Raw genomic sequence first — 17,677 nt, forward strand, 5'->3', positions numbered from 1 at the left:
GTCTTTAACACTTATACACTCTTCCGTGGAGAGTAGTAAATTTGATCTGTTTCAGGGACTTCCTGAAGCTATCTTAGGTTGTTTGTGTCTGGTCTTGAGGCCTTTAGCTGCTTCTTTGCAGGATAGAGTATTTCACTTCCCCTTAGAATAGCAATTGGTTTACTTTCCTGTAAACTTCCTGTCTTAAACTATCCAGTTGTTCAGCCTCCCTTCTCACACCCTATTTTAAATTTCCAACAAAGATGAAAGGTTTGAACGTCAGAGGAAACTAACGCACAGCTAACATGTTTAGGCTATTCTCACTTTCCTCTTCTTGGTGTCTGCTGCCTGGGGAAGATCGGGATTGTTCAGTCAATAGAGTCAAAAACAAGGGAAGGGAAAGCTGAGTGGGATATACTCAGGTTTCATTTGTATAAAACTTTGTAGAATAGATGTATGATTGTTTTCTTCTTTCTAAAGTATTTTTGCAATATGAAATGGTTCTCTCTGCCATCAGCAGTTACCAATCTGTTGGGTTGTTTTGAAAACATTATGAACTTCTGTTAATGGGCCTGAAGCAACTGCAATAATCTCCTGATGTTGAAGTTGACTCATCATGATCAATGTGAGCCTATCTGGGTCATTTCTGGAGTCTTCCCTGACACAGTCTTAGAACTGGTTAACTGCTTCCTTCCTTCTCCTAAGGGTTTGTGAATTAAAATGGAGTGTTGTCTGAGATTTGCTCCATGGGGAGGACACTGGGAAAGGGTGCCAACAGGTATAATGCACAACTGGCCAGGTAGTCAATAATTTTGCAAGGCTGTGATGGCCCCATAAAGCCTTGCTGTATTCTTTACTTACATCTGTGAATGTTTGAAATTTCCCAGAACAAAAAGTAAAGGGTTTTTTTTTTTCTTGTTAAGTTCAGCCCATGACTTCCAAATTAAAACCTGAGGTTTCCCCTTTACTTGACAAGACAACCCTGGAGGTCTGAGTGAACCTCTGCCGGCTGCAGAGACAGAAAGATGGCATGCAAAAAGGGTCCTCAATGCACAGAAAACCTCCACGGTTTCCCAGGTTGGGTCCTCCTCATCCATCAGGTTAAAAAATGTTTCCCTCAAGAATTAGCTTGTTCGACCTCCTATTAATTGGCCCAGACTCTTGACTTGTTCACCGGAGAGCTGGACTCAATTTCCCCTGGTTAAAGGGTCTTTGCAAACAAGGCAGGGGGAAGCACAGAGTTGGAAATCTGGAGGCAAAACATGAGTCTTCTCAGTGACACCAAAGTGACCCCAGTGTCTTGGGTCATAAAGATAACAAACGGTTTGCCTGTCAGACTTTAGACCCTTCAGTTTCTCATCATTGTAAAAGAGAGACTTCAGTTCCCTCTGACTGAGAGCCGTGCCCCGAGGCCTGTACCTTTCTAAACACCATCTTTTCCACCTTTGCATAGTAAAGAGAGATCAATTCTTATTCCTGCAGATGACTGGAGAGGAGGTGGCCACTACAGGCGACCCCAAACTTAACAGCACTTTCGGGCTTCGGGAATCGGGTGCTGCAGGGACCTGTACAATTTCTCCTTTCTGCCCTTGCCTTCCTGCACACCCTGACCCGGTCCCCACTGCAGAGAAATCTGACAGGCGGCAACGGCGGGCGTGGCCCGCGCAGGAGGCGCGCAGGGCGGGAGGGCGCCGAGCTGCGGCTACTCCCGCGCCGCCGAGAGGGAGGGGCCCATCACCGCCCGCCAGCCCAGCTCGCGCCACCACTCGCCGCTGCTCACTGTCCCCGGGAGTCCAGATCCAGCCGGTGAAGGCGACCGCCAGCACTAGTCCGGGGCCCCGGGCGCAGGAGGCGGAGGCCGGAGGAGGCGGCCCGAGCGGCCAGGCGTGCGAGCCCTGCTCACCGGTGCGGGTAAGTGCGGGTCTCCGGCTCTGGGCTCTGCGTCCGCCTAGCTGCTGGTCCCCAGGCGGGTCTTGCGCATCGTGCTGCTCCGCCTCAGGCTCACAGGTGGCCCCGCAGTGGACGTGGAGCCCCAGGCCCAGCTCCTAGTTAGCCAACTCTCTCCGCTCGGGGGCGCGGGTTGCCAGCCCCTATGTGGCCCACTCGGGCTCGTCTCGGAGCTAGGGCACCGGCAAGAGTCTGACTTAGGAAGGGATGCGCAAACACTCCCCCCCCCCTCAGCTATCCGGGGGTTAAAAACAGTGGAGCAAGCTTCACCCCGAAAGCATCGCAGCTTCCGGCTTGCAGGTGGGGTCCAGCTACGTTTTCGTTTTATTTTCTTATTGACCCTCCATGGAAAAAGTTTAAGATCATTCAAGGCAAAGTTAGGGCGCAGCTGGGGGGGCACATCCCAGACAGCAGAGCAGAGGATTTACGGAGCTCACCCTAGAGCTGATCTTATGCCCTAGGAGTCCAACCCTGCTGCTAGCCCTGACCGGGCACTGTGACAATCCCTAGAGTGCTGCAAGTCGCTTAATCACGGGTGCTAAGCATAGACATCTGCAGCCTGCCTGGGCATCCGATGGGCTAGGGTTATCTGAGGAGCAGTGGCACCTCAACCTGCGTTGACTGCTGGTCTTGCTCTCCTCCAGCTAATCCCACTGTATAAGTGGCGTGTGTTTAATTAGCTTATTTTACACCTGAAGTGATCTCGGCGAATGCTCCGAAAATAAAATTATTGGCACCACAAAAAGAAAACAAAAACAGGAAATTTAAAGGCTTGTTTAGAAAGAGAATCTTGACTGTAGGAGCAGGCGTGTGGGGTACTCTACCCACCTCTTCCGTGGACTAACGAATCAAAACTCTGCTCTGCGTATCTGGCCTAAAGGATAGGTGTTGGGGCTACTGGGGGAGGGTTTTATGGACAGAGATGTTGCTGCAACTTGCATGTTGTTTACGAAATACATACTTGGTCTCTCAAGATAGCCTCCTGGTCATGTCCCTGCGCTGAGCTTTATTTAAGCTACGGAGAATAAGATTAAAAGGCTCTGGTTGTTGCTGTTCCGAGCTCCAACTGAAAACAGCATTTATATGCTTTAAGACAACAGCTTGTTCATGTCGACAGGACACTTCTTGCTCTTCCTTTTCTTTCTTTCTTTTATTGGATAAACTTAAATATTTAAAGAGCAGGTTTTCTGTATCAGTATGAGACACAACCATGAAAAATATTATCCTGGAATTATTATGTGAACAGGAAAGCCGTATTACTTCCTCCCCAAACCACCCTTTCCAAATGATAGGTTCAATCAGAAAATGCACTGAATTACATAATTGTTGTAGAAGAAAACATAATGGATAATGGTCAGTCGTCAAGAACTTAGTTCTTAAAGGAGTGGGGCCATTTTAACACTGAGAGAAGTTGCATGGCTTCAAATGGATGAATTGACTTTCACCTATAAATTTTTTATACTTACACACATCTCAGCTGCCTAACCCTGGCATCAGAGGTGTTGAAATATTTACCTGGTTTATACATGTGTGGTTATGAGTCCATTCTAGATACCACTTCTTCTTCTTCCAAGTGCTGCTTTTGTTCTAATTATCTTAAAGCAGTTTGTGAGGTTGCAGTTCAGTGGTAGCGCTGGAGTGTCTGAGGCTTTGAATGCAATCCTCAGTGCCCTCCCCCAACACACGCACGCACACGCACATACACACATATGTGCAATTCTGGTTGGCAAGGATTTAATTGTCTATAACTATCCCAATATCTATATTGGTGTGTGTGTGTGTGTGTGTGTGTGTGTGTGTGTAGCTAGGGATCAAACACACATCCCACACATGCTAAGTAAATTCCTCACCCTAGTTCTGCTCCCCAGTTTTAACATAAGGTAACCCAGAGCTGGAGAGATGGCTTAGAAGCTAAGAGGACATTCTACTTTTGCAAAGAACCCGAGTTTGGTTCCCAACACCCATGTTGGATAAATCACAACTGTTTGTACCTCCAATTCCAGGAGATCCTAAGGCCTCTCTGGACTCCTGGGGACCCCTGCACTCACATGTGTACATACTCACACACAGACACACATCACTAAAATTAAAAGAAATCTTTAGAAAATAAAATAAAGAAACTGAGGCACAGATAAGTTAAGTAACTTACCTGTGAACACATACTATAGGAGCAAGACTTTATTGTATTTGCAGTTATTTTTATAGAAGGATAAGATTTTGGTGACCTACTTACCTTTGTTGTTGTTTTTATTTAAGCATAGTTGGTGAAATCTTTCTGTGAAGAATACGGATACCTGATTGTAAAAGTGTCCCACAAGCACTATTAACCAGGAAGCAAGAAACAGTATGACAGAACCATCTAGCCGAGTCTGAAGTGTGAAGACCACCATATCCACCAGAAGACTCAGAATGGATCTGCACCAAAGTACCACAGTCAGGTTGCTGGAGAAATGGTGCTCCAATGAGCCACCATCTGGCTGCTGGAGACATTATAATGCCAGAAAAAAACTGAAGCTAATTCGGGTCATTGGCCTTGTCATGGGCCTGGTAGCTATGAGCACTGTCCCATTTTCAATCAGTGCCTTTACTGAGACAGACACTCAGAGCAACACAGGAGAAGCCAGTGACGTGAGTAGCCCTAGGGTAGCCCAGGGCCACCATCAAAGAACTCTCTTAGATTTTAATGACAAGTTTCTAGATGATAGCACACAGCCACCCTCTTCTCAGGAAGACAAAGCTGAGAATGGCACCGATCATGCCCAGGGAGACTACCCAAAGGACATCTTCTCCCTAGAGGAGCGCAGGAGAGGCGCCATCATCCTCCATGTCATTGGGATGATCTACATGTTCATAGCCTTAGCCATTGTCTGTGATGAGTTCTTCGTTCCTTCCTTGACTGTCATCACTGAGAAACTGGGCATCTCTGATGATGTGGCCGGAGCCACCTTCATGGCTGCAGGCGGGTCAGCCCCAGAACTTTTCACGTCTCTTATAGGGGTCTTCATTGCTCACAGCAACGTTGGCATAGGCACCATTGTAGGTTCCGCTGTGTTCAATATCCTCTTTGTTATTGGCATGTGTGCTCTGTTTTCTAGAGAAATCTTAAACCTGACATGGTGGCCGCTCTTTCGGGATGTGTCCTTCTACATCGTCGATTTGATCATGTTGATCATATTTTTCCTGGATAACGTCATCATGTGGTGGGAAAGCTTGCTGCTCTTAACAGCTTATTTTGGCTATGTGGTTTTCATGAAGTTCAACGTCCAAGTAGAAGGATGGGTGAAGCAAATGATAAGTCGCAATAAAGTTGTCAAGGTGACAGCACCAGAAGCCCAAGCAAAGGTCAGTGGAAGTAGCCTTTACTCAATGGCTTTCTTAACTATCATTCTGAATGCAGATGTTTTGGCAGTTGGCAGCTTGCTTTTGTTTTTTGTTTATTTGTTTGGTTTGTTTTTAACTATACTGATCTTTGGACTATCATGGTAACAGATTGCATCCTGCAGTTTTGTGAAAGCCAATGAAAATGACAGCAGAAAATTTAAATTGGGGGGGGGGATGTTGTTCTACAAGTCTACCAAGTTTCCACACTACTATGGAGTTTAAAAGGACAATCTAAATACAGGCATCCCAAGGCAGACTCAGCATTGATTCGTTTTTAGGAAAATGGACCCAGTGATTTTGTGAGCAACTTAATTTTTATAGGCAGATTTTTAACAAGTGACAGGTTTTTGTCTTTGACAATAGATTAAGATGGAAGATTAAGAGCCATCTCTTTAAAGATGTTTAGGGGAGAAAGTTTGTTTTATAAGAGCTGTGCCCTCCAGCAGCATCTTGGGCTTAACAGTAGTCTGACTTCCACTACAATAGCCATAACTACGTATCCTTTTCTCTTTAAGTCAGTCTTATTTCATGGTGCTGGGACTGAGCCCAGTGTCTCTCACATTGCTAGGCAAGCACCCTGAGACCAAGTGACACCCAGAGCTATGCCTACTTTTCTTGATCCGAGTGCTGTTCTTTGAAATGGATCAGAAGCATCTGTAGAGGAAGTCACTAGCCAGCCCTGGCATCCGCCTCTGTGCTGCAGTAGCCCATTTTGCACACCATAATAAACATGACCCAAAGTACTTTCACAGGAGAACTTGAGGGAATGTTGCTTAACTAGGAAGGATATTTGTAAAAAAGCTTAAAAGAAAATGACCTAAAAAAATATAACTTTGAAAGAAAAACAATAGAGGAATAGCATCAATGAATTTTTATGTAGTTTCATAATTATGCAGCATTCTGATTTACATCTTAAATATAAAAATGCCATCTTCAGATGTGGTTTTTAAACAGAAAACCCAAGTTCATAACAGAAACTTTTCACGTTTGCGTATGGGAAAATTCTCACACGTATAAAATAAATGCTTGAGTAGTGGTAGGAGATTTAACCATAACGAGAAGAAAAATGATACTATCTTAGCTAAATTTGCATTATTCCTTTCTAGACTAGGTTGATGATCGTCGTTTTCGAAGCAACCACAGAGTAAAAGCAGAGTAGAAAAGAAGTCACTAGCAACACCTAGACAGTAGACAGGGCACACAGTGAACATGCAAAGAGAACTGCTTGAATCACTTTTATCATGTACATGCGCCTGCTATGTCAGCGGGTACACAGGCCGTGCTGTGTGTGTCAGCCAGAGGACATCTTTGCGGACTTCGTTCCTTTTTTCATCTCTATTTGGGTTCAGGGAATCAAATTCTGGTTACCAGGGTTTTGTCACAAATACCTTAACCTGTTGCGATAGCTCTCTGGTCCCGGACACATTTACACTATATAAATCTTCTAACATTTACTTCCGCGTGTGCTCGTTGAGAACTGTGGTTTAGGAAGTTGTTTCACACAATATACAGCAAGCATGCATTGGCTTGTGACAGCTGAGGACATGCCCTTCAAGGCATTGGACAAGGACGTTTTATGGATGCTCTGTGCTCTACCTTAATAACAAAAAGGATGTTGCTCAGCCTCTCTTCAAGCGTGTTTGAGTGATCTGCTTAGCACTTTGTGGTCTGCTTCAGAGTACTGGGCAGTTCTCGAGAAAAGCCATATTTTTGAGAAGCAGAGAAGTGATCTGACACCCTAGAAATACCCTGGGGCACATCAACAGTAAAAAGTATTTTGAGGAACTATGCCCTGGGATTCTTTTTATGTTACACTGGACCTTCTTTACTTAGACACATTCTTGGTTGAAAATTGTGTTGGCCACATTTGCCAGTGATGTTGGAACTCAGAGTTTGTGTTCTGATGTTAGTCGGATTCGGAATGCAGCTGGCACCGTACACGTGGGAAATAACTTTTTAAATGCAAGCCACAGAGTGCACTCCGTCGGTGATAGTCTGTTCAGCACAGTCGAGCTAGTAGAGTTTTTACCTCCCTAATTAGATGATTGTCACGTCACGTCTCCGATCATATACATGTCAGCCATTCAGACTGGCATTTCTTACTTGGTGTTTTTCATATCTGTAATTTGATTCTTAGTTCCGTATTCTTTTCAAATTGGAAGTTCTGAGTATAGCTTAATTTTATCATAAAGATATTGGTTATAATCATAAATATTTCCACATGTGTCGATTCTCTTAGTGTCCTTTCATGCCTCACATTTTTTAATTTACTCTATTCGATCATCATCCTTTCTTTTGGCATTTGATAACTAATTAGAGAAGATGGTCTGTTTTTGTTTTTGTTTTGTTGCTGTTGTTGTTGTTTCCTTAACAGAGCTGTGTCTTGCTTGAGCACAGTCATACATTTTCAAGTGGAATGGTTCATAAGAACCTGATTCCCTTCAGGAAACTGTACCTAGTCAGTTTCTCTATGGAATTACTGCTGGAACTTTGCAGTAATTGCAGCCCTTATTGCCTTCCAAGTTTCATAATCTTGGGAGAGCTTGCTCCCCAGCTCTGAGCACGGCTGCCTCGGGATGGCTGCTTTGAGTACAACCATTTGCCCTCTGGTGTGCTGAGCTCACTTTGACCCAAATAGCTCGTCTCTCCTACAGGTGTCAGTGTTCTGTTGTTATCTGGACACTTAGAAAGAGAGTCCCTACACCAACTCTAGCTCACTGACATCTCCACGAGAAGTCTGCTATATAGGTCTCTAGAGAGCAAATACCGTCATGTTTTCGTGTAAGCTCACTTTGCTGCCTTGGTTTTGCAATTACAGGGCAGGAGGGTTTGAGAGTGTGGAGAAAATACAATTTAGGTAACCTCACACAGATTATCAGATGGTCCTTGCCCATCAGCTCTTCTGGGCTCAACACAGTGAAATGGCTTTCAAATGACTCACTTCAATAAGGAAGGTGGAAATCTTAATTTGGTTCCATGATGGACGACCATATCTGTGCCAGGAAGCAATGGGCTATGAACATGGAGAAACTGGGAATTCTTTCCCTAAAGTGTTGCTGCCCCATGTGTACTTTTCAGGCTTTGTTTTTAATTTGTTTGGTTTAAAATTTCCTTTGGTGATACAGCTACCATCTTTAAAAAGCTGCATAGTGTCATGACATGATACAGAGACCCGGACAGGAAAGACTTTGCTCTGCTATTTTTAATTAGTTCTTTGAGAGTTTCATACGGTAAAGTTTGATCATATTTATCCCCCCCATTTCTCTCAGTTCTGACCCCTCTTCGTTACCTACCCAACTTTGTGTCCTTGTTTTTAATCCTTAAAGATCAAATTTGTGCTGCCCAATATTCTTGGAAGGGTGGTCTTCCACTGAAAGGGATGTAGTACATATGTTTCCTTCATGGCCAAGCATTCTTCCATCTCTTATGCTCTGCACCATGGCCAGCTGTGGGTCTCTGTGTTAATTGCCTTCTATTGCAAATTGAAGTTTCTCCATTGAGGACTGAGAGATGCATTGATCTATATGTATAACAGTGAGTATTAAGGATTGGTTTAATATTCTATCCATTTAGCAAAATCATAGCAGTAAGTACTCTAGGGCTTTCACTTACCTGGCCACAGGCTTTTGGCTGAATAGTGGTACCAGGTATAGGTTTCATCTTGGGGAGGGAGAATAAAATCCAACAAAAAAAAGGGCTTGGTTACTCCCGTGATATTGGTGCCATTATTACACTAGTGCTTATATCTTGCCAGTCAATTATTGCAGCTTACAGGGTTCACAGCTGAGTCTAATTGCTGATTTGTTTTCTCCTCTAGTAGCCTGCCTAGCACTTTTCAGAACTATGAGAACTGGCTATCAGAGACGAAGTTTCCAGACCAGTAGCAGTTTGATTTCTCTGTCTTCTGTGACTCAAGCATATGGCTCTTCAGAAATAGGATCTTATGGTCACGCTGGGGTGGATAGCCAAGAGCATAAGAAATAGCATGTAATGTTTGGGGGTCAGTGAGACCTCTCTGGCCTGTGACTCCAAAGAAATAACCCATTCCTGGTGCTGGGCTTTCTGTTTGATAGCCTGTGGTGTCTAGTGGAGGTATTTTGTCCCGGCTATGGGTAACTCCATCTTCTCTCTCAATGTTTATGTATTTATAATAGGAAGATTCCACTGCAGTAGGTTTCTCTGTGACTTTTTGGGAAGATTTTTAGTGTTATTTATCCATCTCTGCATTTCCTCCTCTATCCCATTCACTGTTCTCCCTACCCCAGTTTAACCCTTCCTGTTCCATTACTCCCTTCTATCCCTCTATACTGATACATTCTATCTCTCCTCCCGTGAAACCTGTCCCACAATTACCCTGAGTACCCAGACTTCCCTGGGTATCAAGAAAGAATTTTAAACACCATCTGTGTGTCAGCATCTAGTATTGTCCTTGGCATGTGGCAAATATGGCTTGTTCAGTATATGCTGGTTCCCTTCTTTTGCTGTTCCATTCTTAAATGTAAAGTGAATCAGAATGAGCGATTCCAGGTTTGATCTACAAAAGCATTCCTTGAAGGTCAAATTCACTTTAGTGGCTCACTGGGCCAAACAGGTTGCTATGCCTCTCAGGGGGATGGATTTACCGTGTCATGACGCTCATAAATCTAGCTGGTGGACCATGAATATCTGTGGTTCCCATGTTAGCATAAACTCCAAGGAAACCACATCTTTTGTCCTGAAGTTTTATTGCCTAGAATTTTCCTTCAAATCAGGAGACCATTTGGAAGGAGCTCAGAAATATCTGTACTGAGAGCAACTTCTTTTTAAGGCATTTTTGTCTATAATGACCGGGACCCTTTTCTTGCGGCCCCTTCCTAGCTGGTTCATCAGACAATTGGGTGGTACAAGCTGTAGCGTTGTCTCTTTTCGGGACATGCAGACATCTTGGGAAGCATCCGATTTGGCCTCTGAGATCTGGTTTTGATGTGTCACTGTACCAGGCTGTCACTGGCCCAGAAAGCAGCTGTCCATGGTATTTAACTTCTTAGACTTGGCGCACTAATCTGACAGCAAGTCAGCTGAGTCCTAATCAAGGGAGCGAGCCAAATAAAGACTCTGAAAGCAGCCAAGTGGGAAGCTGGGCTCGAGTCATCCTGGCTCACGGCGCCTTATTCAACCTGAGTGCCCCTCAAAGTTGACAACAGTTTCTGCAGTTGGAACTATTAGTTACATTCTTGGAAAAAATGAGAATTGAAACATTATAAATATTCCTTACACAGTTCTCTCATTAAACTGTAACTAATTTTATAAAGACCCATGTGTAGCCCAAAGCTTGCTTAAGATTCAGGATGTGTTAGAAAACTCAAGCCCTCTCAAACCTAGTATATAAATTAGTAAAGCTGATGTACACACTGCAAGGAAGTCAAGACCCTTCTTAGGAATGTAAATAAAAGGGTTTTACTTCTTCCCATTCTCCTCTTCCTCCCTGCCTCCCTTGCCACTTCCTGGTCTCAGTGTTGCCCAGCTGAACTTGTAACCTCAATCCTGCTCAATTTTGCTGGGGTGCTGGGATCATAGATGTGCAATTTTGCTGTGTGCATCACCAAGCTAGGCAGGATGTATTTCTAAACAGATCTGAAAACTTCTCATCATTTTTAACAAGAAGAAAATATAGGGGTCACAAATCCTAATCAACTAGAATTTTGTAAGTGTTCCATCTAGAACTTCCTATCCCAGCACCCAATTAAGAAGCCCAGTGTCCGGCACACACCTTTAGCCCAGTCCCCCCCCCCCGCCCCACCCCGCAGGGCAGAGGATTGCTGGGGTTTGCCGACTTCCTTTACCTACAGGAAAAAATGCAAGCCTGGGATCAAGAAGAGACCCTAAAAAGGGAAAGGCAGGTGATAGAGGAGGACACCTGCTGCCCTCCTCTGGCTTCCACATGTGTGTGTGTGTGAGTGTGTGTGTGTGTGTGTGTGTGTGTGTGTGTGTGTGTAGGCACAAACACGTGCACTTACACACATCACATGCACGCGTGAGCACAAAATAATTTTCTTTTGAAAAAGAATAGGCTTGTTATGTTAATCTCTTTCCTGGAGGCCTTTGGCAGGTTTAATTTCCCCGTTCTTTGATTTCCCACCTTCTTTTCTTTTGAATATGTCTCTGATATGCAGAATGCAGCTGCATTTGGTTTTTATTTTTGTTTTGCATTGACAGTCTTCTTTAAACTGGAGGCTCAGTTTGTTTGACTGTGAGTCCTGGAACCTCTCTTTCTGTTATCCCCTTACGCGTTCTATTGTCTAATCTTGCTGTTGCTTTTCCTATCTTCCTCTTTCCCTTTTGTTGTTGTTGTTCTTTCTAAGTTTGTTTTTCCATACACTATTTTGGAATTTATTTGCTGTATTTCTATATTTTTTGTTGTTATTGTCTTAAATTTGAGGAATTTTGTTTGTTTGAAGAAGTTATCCAGTATTTGGGATGTAACATATTGAGAAGAAATTTTCTGAATATTTAATGGTCCATCTTGCCAGAGTGTGCTAAAAGATAGTGCATGTAGCAAGTGAAGGTGACACGAAGCTTCAGTGATGTACTCCAGAGTCCTGGCTGTGGCCTGGCTGCGTCCGAAAGGACCCTCATCAACAGACATCCTACCGACAGCAAAATTTTGAGCCAAATAAATTTCAGGAGGCAATTCTAATAGAAATTTCTATGGAACACATTAAATATTAGATTTGTCTTTTAGATTGTTTTTTGTTTACCAGACACAAAATAACATATTCATTTTACAAGGCCATAAAAAATGAAAACACTAAACATGAAGTAACCTCTAATCTCTTCATTGAACCATCCCGACGTAACTGTAGCTTCTGTGCCTCCAGGTTCTCATACATATGCATTTGTGCACCTACAGATTTGTGTACATGTAAACCTACATTTTACACAAATAGAAAAATATTATGCGTGCACAATTTAAAACTTATCTATAGTTGATGATTTAACATGGGGTTAAAAATCTTAGCCTGTTGAGAGTGTGTCCTCCTCCTGCAATGTGTTAGGGCCGTTTAGTTTTATTATCTTGTGTTATTTATTGCAGTATCTCACTAGTGCTATAAAAATGCTGCAACAGATTACCCATGAGTTTCTGTGAAGCAGAAACTCAACCCCCAAGTCTTTCGGCTTTTTAAAATTTCTCCTGCGCCGTTGTGTTCTTCAGTGTTGGCTATTAAAAGTCCTAGTGTTTTCCAGTTCCGCAGGTGAGAGCTAGAATCTTGATTAGCTTTCATTTGCATTTCTCTGATTAATTGGGAGGCTCTGCTTTGAAGCATATGTGTGTGGAGACTGCCAGTTCCCTATGTCTTTGTGTTGCTTTTAAAGTTCGCTCTGATGACTAACGCGGAGATCTCTCACAAATATATGCCGAGAATCCTAACTTTAGCCTTCTCGTCGTTTCCATTTCCATACCTCAATACCATCGGGAAGTTTCTGCTTTTGTTGAACGGCGAGTTATTCTGAAGAGGAAGCCTTTTGAGTCGGAGATCCCTGGACTGGCATGTGCTCCCTGGTCGTATGACCTTGGGGAATTTTCTGCCACTCAAGATCTCTGTTTCTTTGTGGAGAAATAGGGTTGTCGCTTAGATGGTCTAATATATTAAGAAGATCTAGTCTGTCTGAGATGATCTAGTATAGCAGTGTCTTAGCATATTGCTTCTGTACTTAGAAGTATGGAAGTTGAGCATCCTAAGCAGGCCAACGAGCAATTTCTTATGTTTACAGTAACAGTCTCCATATCACCTGGCTCTGCTCAGTAACTACTTTACATGTGATGTTTCACTTGAATGTTTTCATCAACTTAATTAAGCTGTAATGTAACGGAAGCATGCCTTGGGAGATAGCTCTTCTGGACAGATGGGGAACTGTGTGCTTGCAGGGAAGACATTTAAAGTTTACTGCAGGACACCAGGCTTCCTTGGCACTCTCAGCTTCTGGCAGTGAATACCTTTGCTGGCAGCTGCATCTGCCTCCCTGTGCTGCTGGAGACTGCTGAGACCCAATGGCCTTCCGGAGTCAAGGGCAGAGGGAATCTGAAACTAGCCAGTGCTTCCTATCAGGTGCTCAACCATCTCAATCCTCCGAAGCAGCTACCATACCCACCTGCACGTCCCGGGACCAAGGGATCTGGAAATAGAGATGATTTCCATGATTTTCAGTTTAGATTTAAACTGAATTCGAATTTGTGTCTGCCTGACTCCAAAGTGCATCCTGATTTTTAGACCTTAGTATTTCTCCAGACAATTAGAAACAAAGGCGAATCACACTTCCAAATTAGATTCACTTTTCATATTAGACTCTATTAAGTCACACCTTTCAAATACTATTTTTTTAACCATGATTCCTGTTTTAGGTTTTTTTTTTTTTTAAAGTTTGCTTTTGAGGTCCTGGGAATTGAACTCAGGAATTTGCGCATGCTAGGCAAGTGCTCTACCACTGAAATATATATATTATATATGTAATATAATATATAAATATATTAAGGGCTGAGAATACAACTTAGTATATAGAAGTCCATTGTGCTATGCATTGTGCCCAGAGCCAGGTATAACAACTCAGTATACATGCATGTGCATATATACAAAGGTATATGCATATTTACATATAAAAATAAAATCCAAATAAATAGAGGCATTTTGCTTTCACTTTTGCAGTGCTTGCATTTTCTATTTATTGGAAACAATACGTTCGACCTTTTGAATAATGAGTTGTGGCCTGAGTTTTTAAAAGCCTGTTACAAAGTTTCTTTGTAAGATTCTCTTCTTCTCAGCAGGGCTGCTCTGCAGCTGTGCTGGCCCTGTGGTGCTCAAGAGCATCAGTCTGACCAAAGGGATGAGTGAGAGCAGAAATCCAGAAGTCACCCCACTAGACTGGCTCTGTGCTTCAACAGGAGCCTGTGGCTTCCCAGGGAATGGGTGACTCACTCTCGTTTTTTTTTTCCAGAGGACAATTTGTAAGAGTCATTTCTCTCCTAGTATATGGATCCCAGGGTTGTTAGAACTCAGTTCATCAAGCTTGGCAGCGAGCACCTTTACCTGCTGAGTCATCTTGCTGACTCTTTTGAATTTAACAGCGATGTTCTCTGGGTTAGTGAGTCCCTTGCATCTTACCGCCGAGTTTTCCTTTTTATGACTTTAGTTTCAGAGCCACGATTTCAAAGAGCTCATTAAGTACAAGTAAAACCGTGCCCATGTTAACGCTAGGGACGTCTAAAATTGTTACAATGCAACCATGTGTCATGGCAGCTTTCTTCCCAAACACAGGCCCCGTCTGCACGCAGTGGGTAACTCATGCTCTACCTAATGTAGACAAGCATAGAGTCCTGAGAAGCCAACATTCAGCGAACCGCGTGCTGCCTTATGGCTCTGACGTGGTTGGAGGGCGATGGTTAATCTTCTTTGCCAACTTGACATCTGGGAAGAGGGAATGTCAGTTGAGAAAATGGCCCAATCAGATTGGCATGTAGGCAAGCCTGTGGGACATTTTCTTGATTAGTGATTGTTGGGCGGTGCAGCCCACTGTGGGTGGTGCCATCCCTTGGCAGGTGGGCCGGGGCTGTATAAGAAAGCAAGCTGAGGGAGCCATGGAGAGCCAGCCAGTAAGCAGCATTGCTGTGTGGTCTCTGCATCAGCGCCCTCCTCCAGGTTCCTCTATAAGTTTCTGCCCTGAATTCCCTTTATGATGGACTGACTGAAAGGTGAACATTAGGAAATGGACAAGGACACTTGCAGCTTACCTCAATTCATGCTTTCATGCATCTGTGAGGAGGTGGGGAAGAAACATGTGTACCGTGGAAGGGGTTATGAAGTCAAAGAGAAGCAGAATTCGGCCAAGAGAGCTGAAGCTGGGATTCCATTAGGTTGGGTTCCTTTCTCTGAAGTATTCTGTTTGTGAACCAAATGAGGCAGACATGGTTCTTATAAAGGTGAAACTGGTGGTTTGGGAGGAGCCTGGGCATTGGGCTACATTGAATGCCATGTTCACGGCTTTATCGGATGCACTCAGAGCCATGCATTGCAGGGACCAGGCCCAGAGAGACGGAGTGCCTTTTAGCCCCCACCCTGGCTGTGTAAGACTGTACCAGGCACTATGCACCAAGCATCTCTTCTCTGGAAATGAAAGGCTGGCTTATCTCTGATGTCCCCAGCAGCTCTTATAACTGTGCCTTTCTGTTAATGGGAAATTGCAAATACAGCCACATAAAATGGCCTAGTATTTGCATAGAAACTACATAAACCTCTGCTGTATTTTCTGTTGTTTCTCAGTTACTTCAGCCTAATACATGTTATATAAATGGCTGTTGGGCTGTCCTGTTTAGAAAGTAATGACAAGTATGAGTTCAGGACAGACACAGTTATTTTCCAAGTATTTGTAATCCATGGTTGAATCCATGGTGGATGTGGACTTGTTTATAATCATGGACTGACCAGCAGCAAAGATGGGCAGGTACTGGAGCCCTGAATTTACCTCCCTTGGAGCCGTTTTTCAACTAAGAAATCTGATTAAGAGAGATTAATTCCTATGGAATGAATTAAAAGGGCTTCTTTGCGTCTTTACTTGTCCAGAAGAACTTGGAAATGGCCAAGTGAGCCTGTGATGCTCTGGCCCTTGCTCTATTATTGTTTGGTGGAATTGGGCATGTGCACTTCAGGGAGAGAAAAAAATGTTTCATCTGGGTGTGGTGTAACCTGTAACCCCAACATTCTGGGGTGCTGAGGCAGGAAAATACAGAGTTCCAAGACAACCTGGGTTGCAGAGAGAATTGAGAATTGTAGGCTAGCCTGAGCTTCCCAGTGAAAGCCTATTGAGAGAGAGAGAAAGGGGAGAGAGAGAGAAAGAGAGAGAGAGAGAGAGAGAGAGAGAGAGAGAGAGAGAGAGAGAGAGCAAATAAAGCAAGATTTCTATTATGTTAGACCTTGAGTCAGCACTGAACATTTAACATTTTCCCGAAGCCCATCATTTTATTTGCTCAGTATGATGACTTAGAACCAACACATTTAGGACTAGGGTAGCAGTACAATCATGGATGTCCTGTTTAAACCTCTTGGGATTGTGTTTGCATATCCATATGTTTAAAAAATATAGGACACTTTCCTTCACAGGGAGGCGAATTCTGAATGAGACTAAATAGGATCAGTGTTTAGCTGAGCCCAGTTGCAAGCCCAACTACATGCTGGACTCCAGGCCCCTCATGCTGAGTCCTGCGTGCTAGCCTCCTCTCCCCAATTTCCCTTTTGCTTCTGTTGTTTGCTTCCTATTTCAGGCCATTGTTTGACTCCTGGGCCCTCCTCCCTACGTCTCTTTTTCAGCCATTTAAATATGCAGTTGCCCTACTAGTCCTTAGCAGTCATATCTTCATGTTCGGACACAAACCTGCCCTCCCCTTGTGTTTGCAGAGGATTAAGAAAGTGTGTCTTCTTATCTATGAGACCGAGCCTCTGTCAACCATGAAATTATTCTGAGCTCTCTTACGTCCGCCCCTGAAATTGTGTTTACCTCTGCTGATATACATCACCAATATTTAATCCTAGTGCCTCTTTTGTTCATCTCCTTGCACCCATTCCTATGTGGAATTTTCCTGGTATCGTCTTCTGCCTTAGCGTAGGCCACACCCCTTCCCCTATTAACCATTGAGTTGCATTTGCAGAATTAAATGACTGCCACAGGGTCATGGAAGTTAATATTGGCAGTGATGAAAATTTTCTCATGATGAACGTTCTAGGCTTGATAAGCCCTAAAATGCAGTGGCTCATGTGCTAAGGTCCTTGGTAAATGACAGTCTTCCTAAGTAGGAAACAGAATTCATTAAAGTCATTTATTCCCCATCAGAGTGCAGATATGAAGACAGGTCCCTCAAAGATGAAGAAAGAGTCTCAGTTCTCCAAGCTGCATTGTTCAGACCGTGGCCCTAAGTGTTCTGTAGTGCTTTTCTGTTGACTTTTTAAGTAATAGCTCCTTTAAAATAAAAGTGACTTGCAGCAGTATGTGCCCTGAGTATGCACTGTGGAGATTTTTAGAATGCTTTGATTTGTAAAAATCATGACTGCTAATTTCAGACCATTTTTAATCACCCCAGAAAGAATGCCTTAAGACAATAGCGTTACTTGATCATTAAGAGCCTCTTATCCCCCAGTAGTAGCCACAATCTCTTTTGCCTGTAAAGATCTGTCCATGTTGGACATTTCACATAAGTGGAAGCATGTAATATATAGCTTGTATGTCTGCTTTCTTTCATGTAGAATAATGTTTTCACAGACCTTCAGGATTCTATCTTTAATGGCAAAATTCTATCCCATTACATGGATTTAACACATCTTGTATATTCAACCATTTGTGGGCATTT

General features: G+C 43.5%; 1 protein-coding gene across 3 annotated transcripts in view; it reads left to right on the top strand.

The window, feature by feature from the left end:
* The first annotated feature begins 4,335 nt into the window (after positions 1-4,335).
* The window catches only part of Slc24a2 (solute carrier family 24 member 2), a 232,960-nt gene continuing 219,618 nt past the window's right edge, over positions 4,336-17,677 (top strand). For all 3 annotated transcript variants that reach the window (XM_038334720.1, XM_038334721.1, XM_038334719.1), the window contains exon 1: positions 4,336-5,268. In XM_038334720.1, coding sequence (XP_038190648.1) covers positions 4,336-5,268 — 933 coding nt within the window. The remainder of the gene's footprint in view (positions 5,269-17,677) is intronic.

The sequence above is a fragment of the Arvicola amphibius genome, chromosome 6, assembly GCF_903992535.2.
Source record: "Arvicola amphibius chromosome 6, mArvAmp1.2, whole genome shotgun sequence".
NCBI classification, from domain to species: Eukaryota; Metazoa; Chordata; class Mammalia; order Rodentia; family Cricetidae; genus Arvicola; species Arvicola amphibius.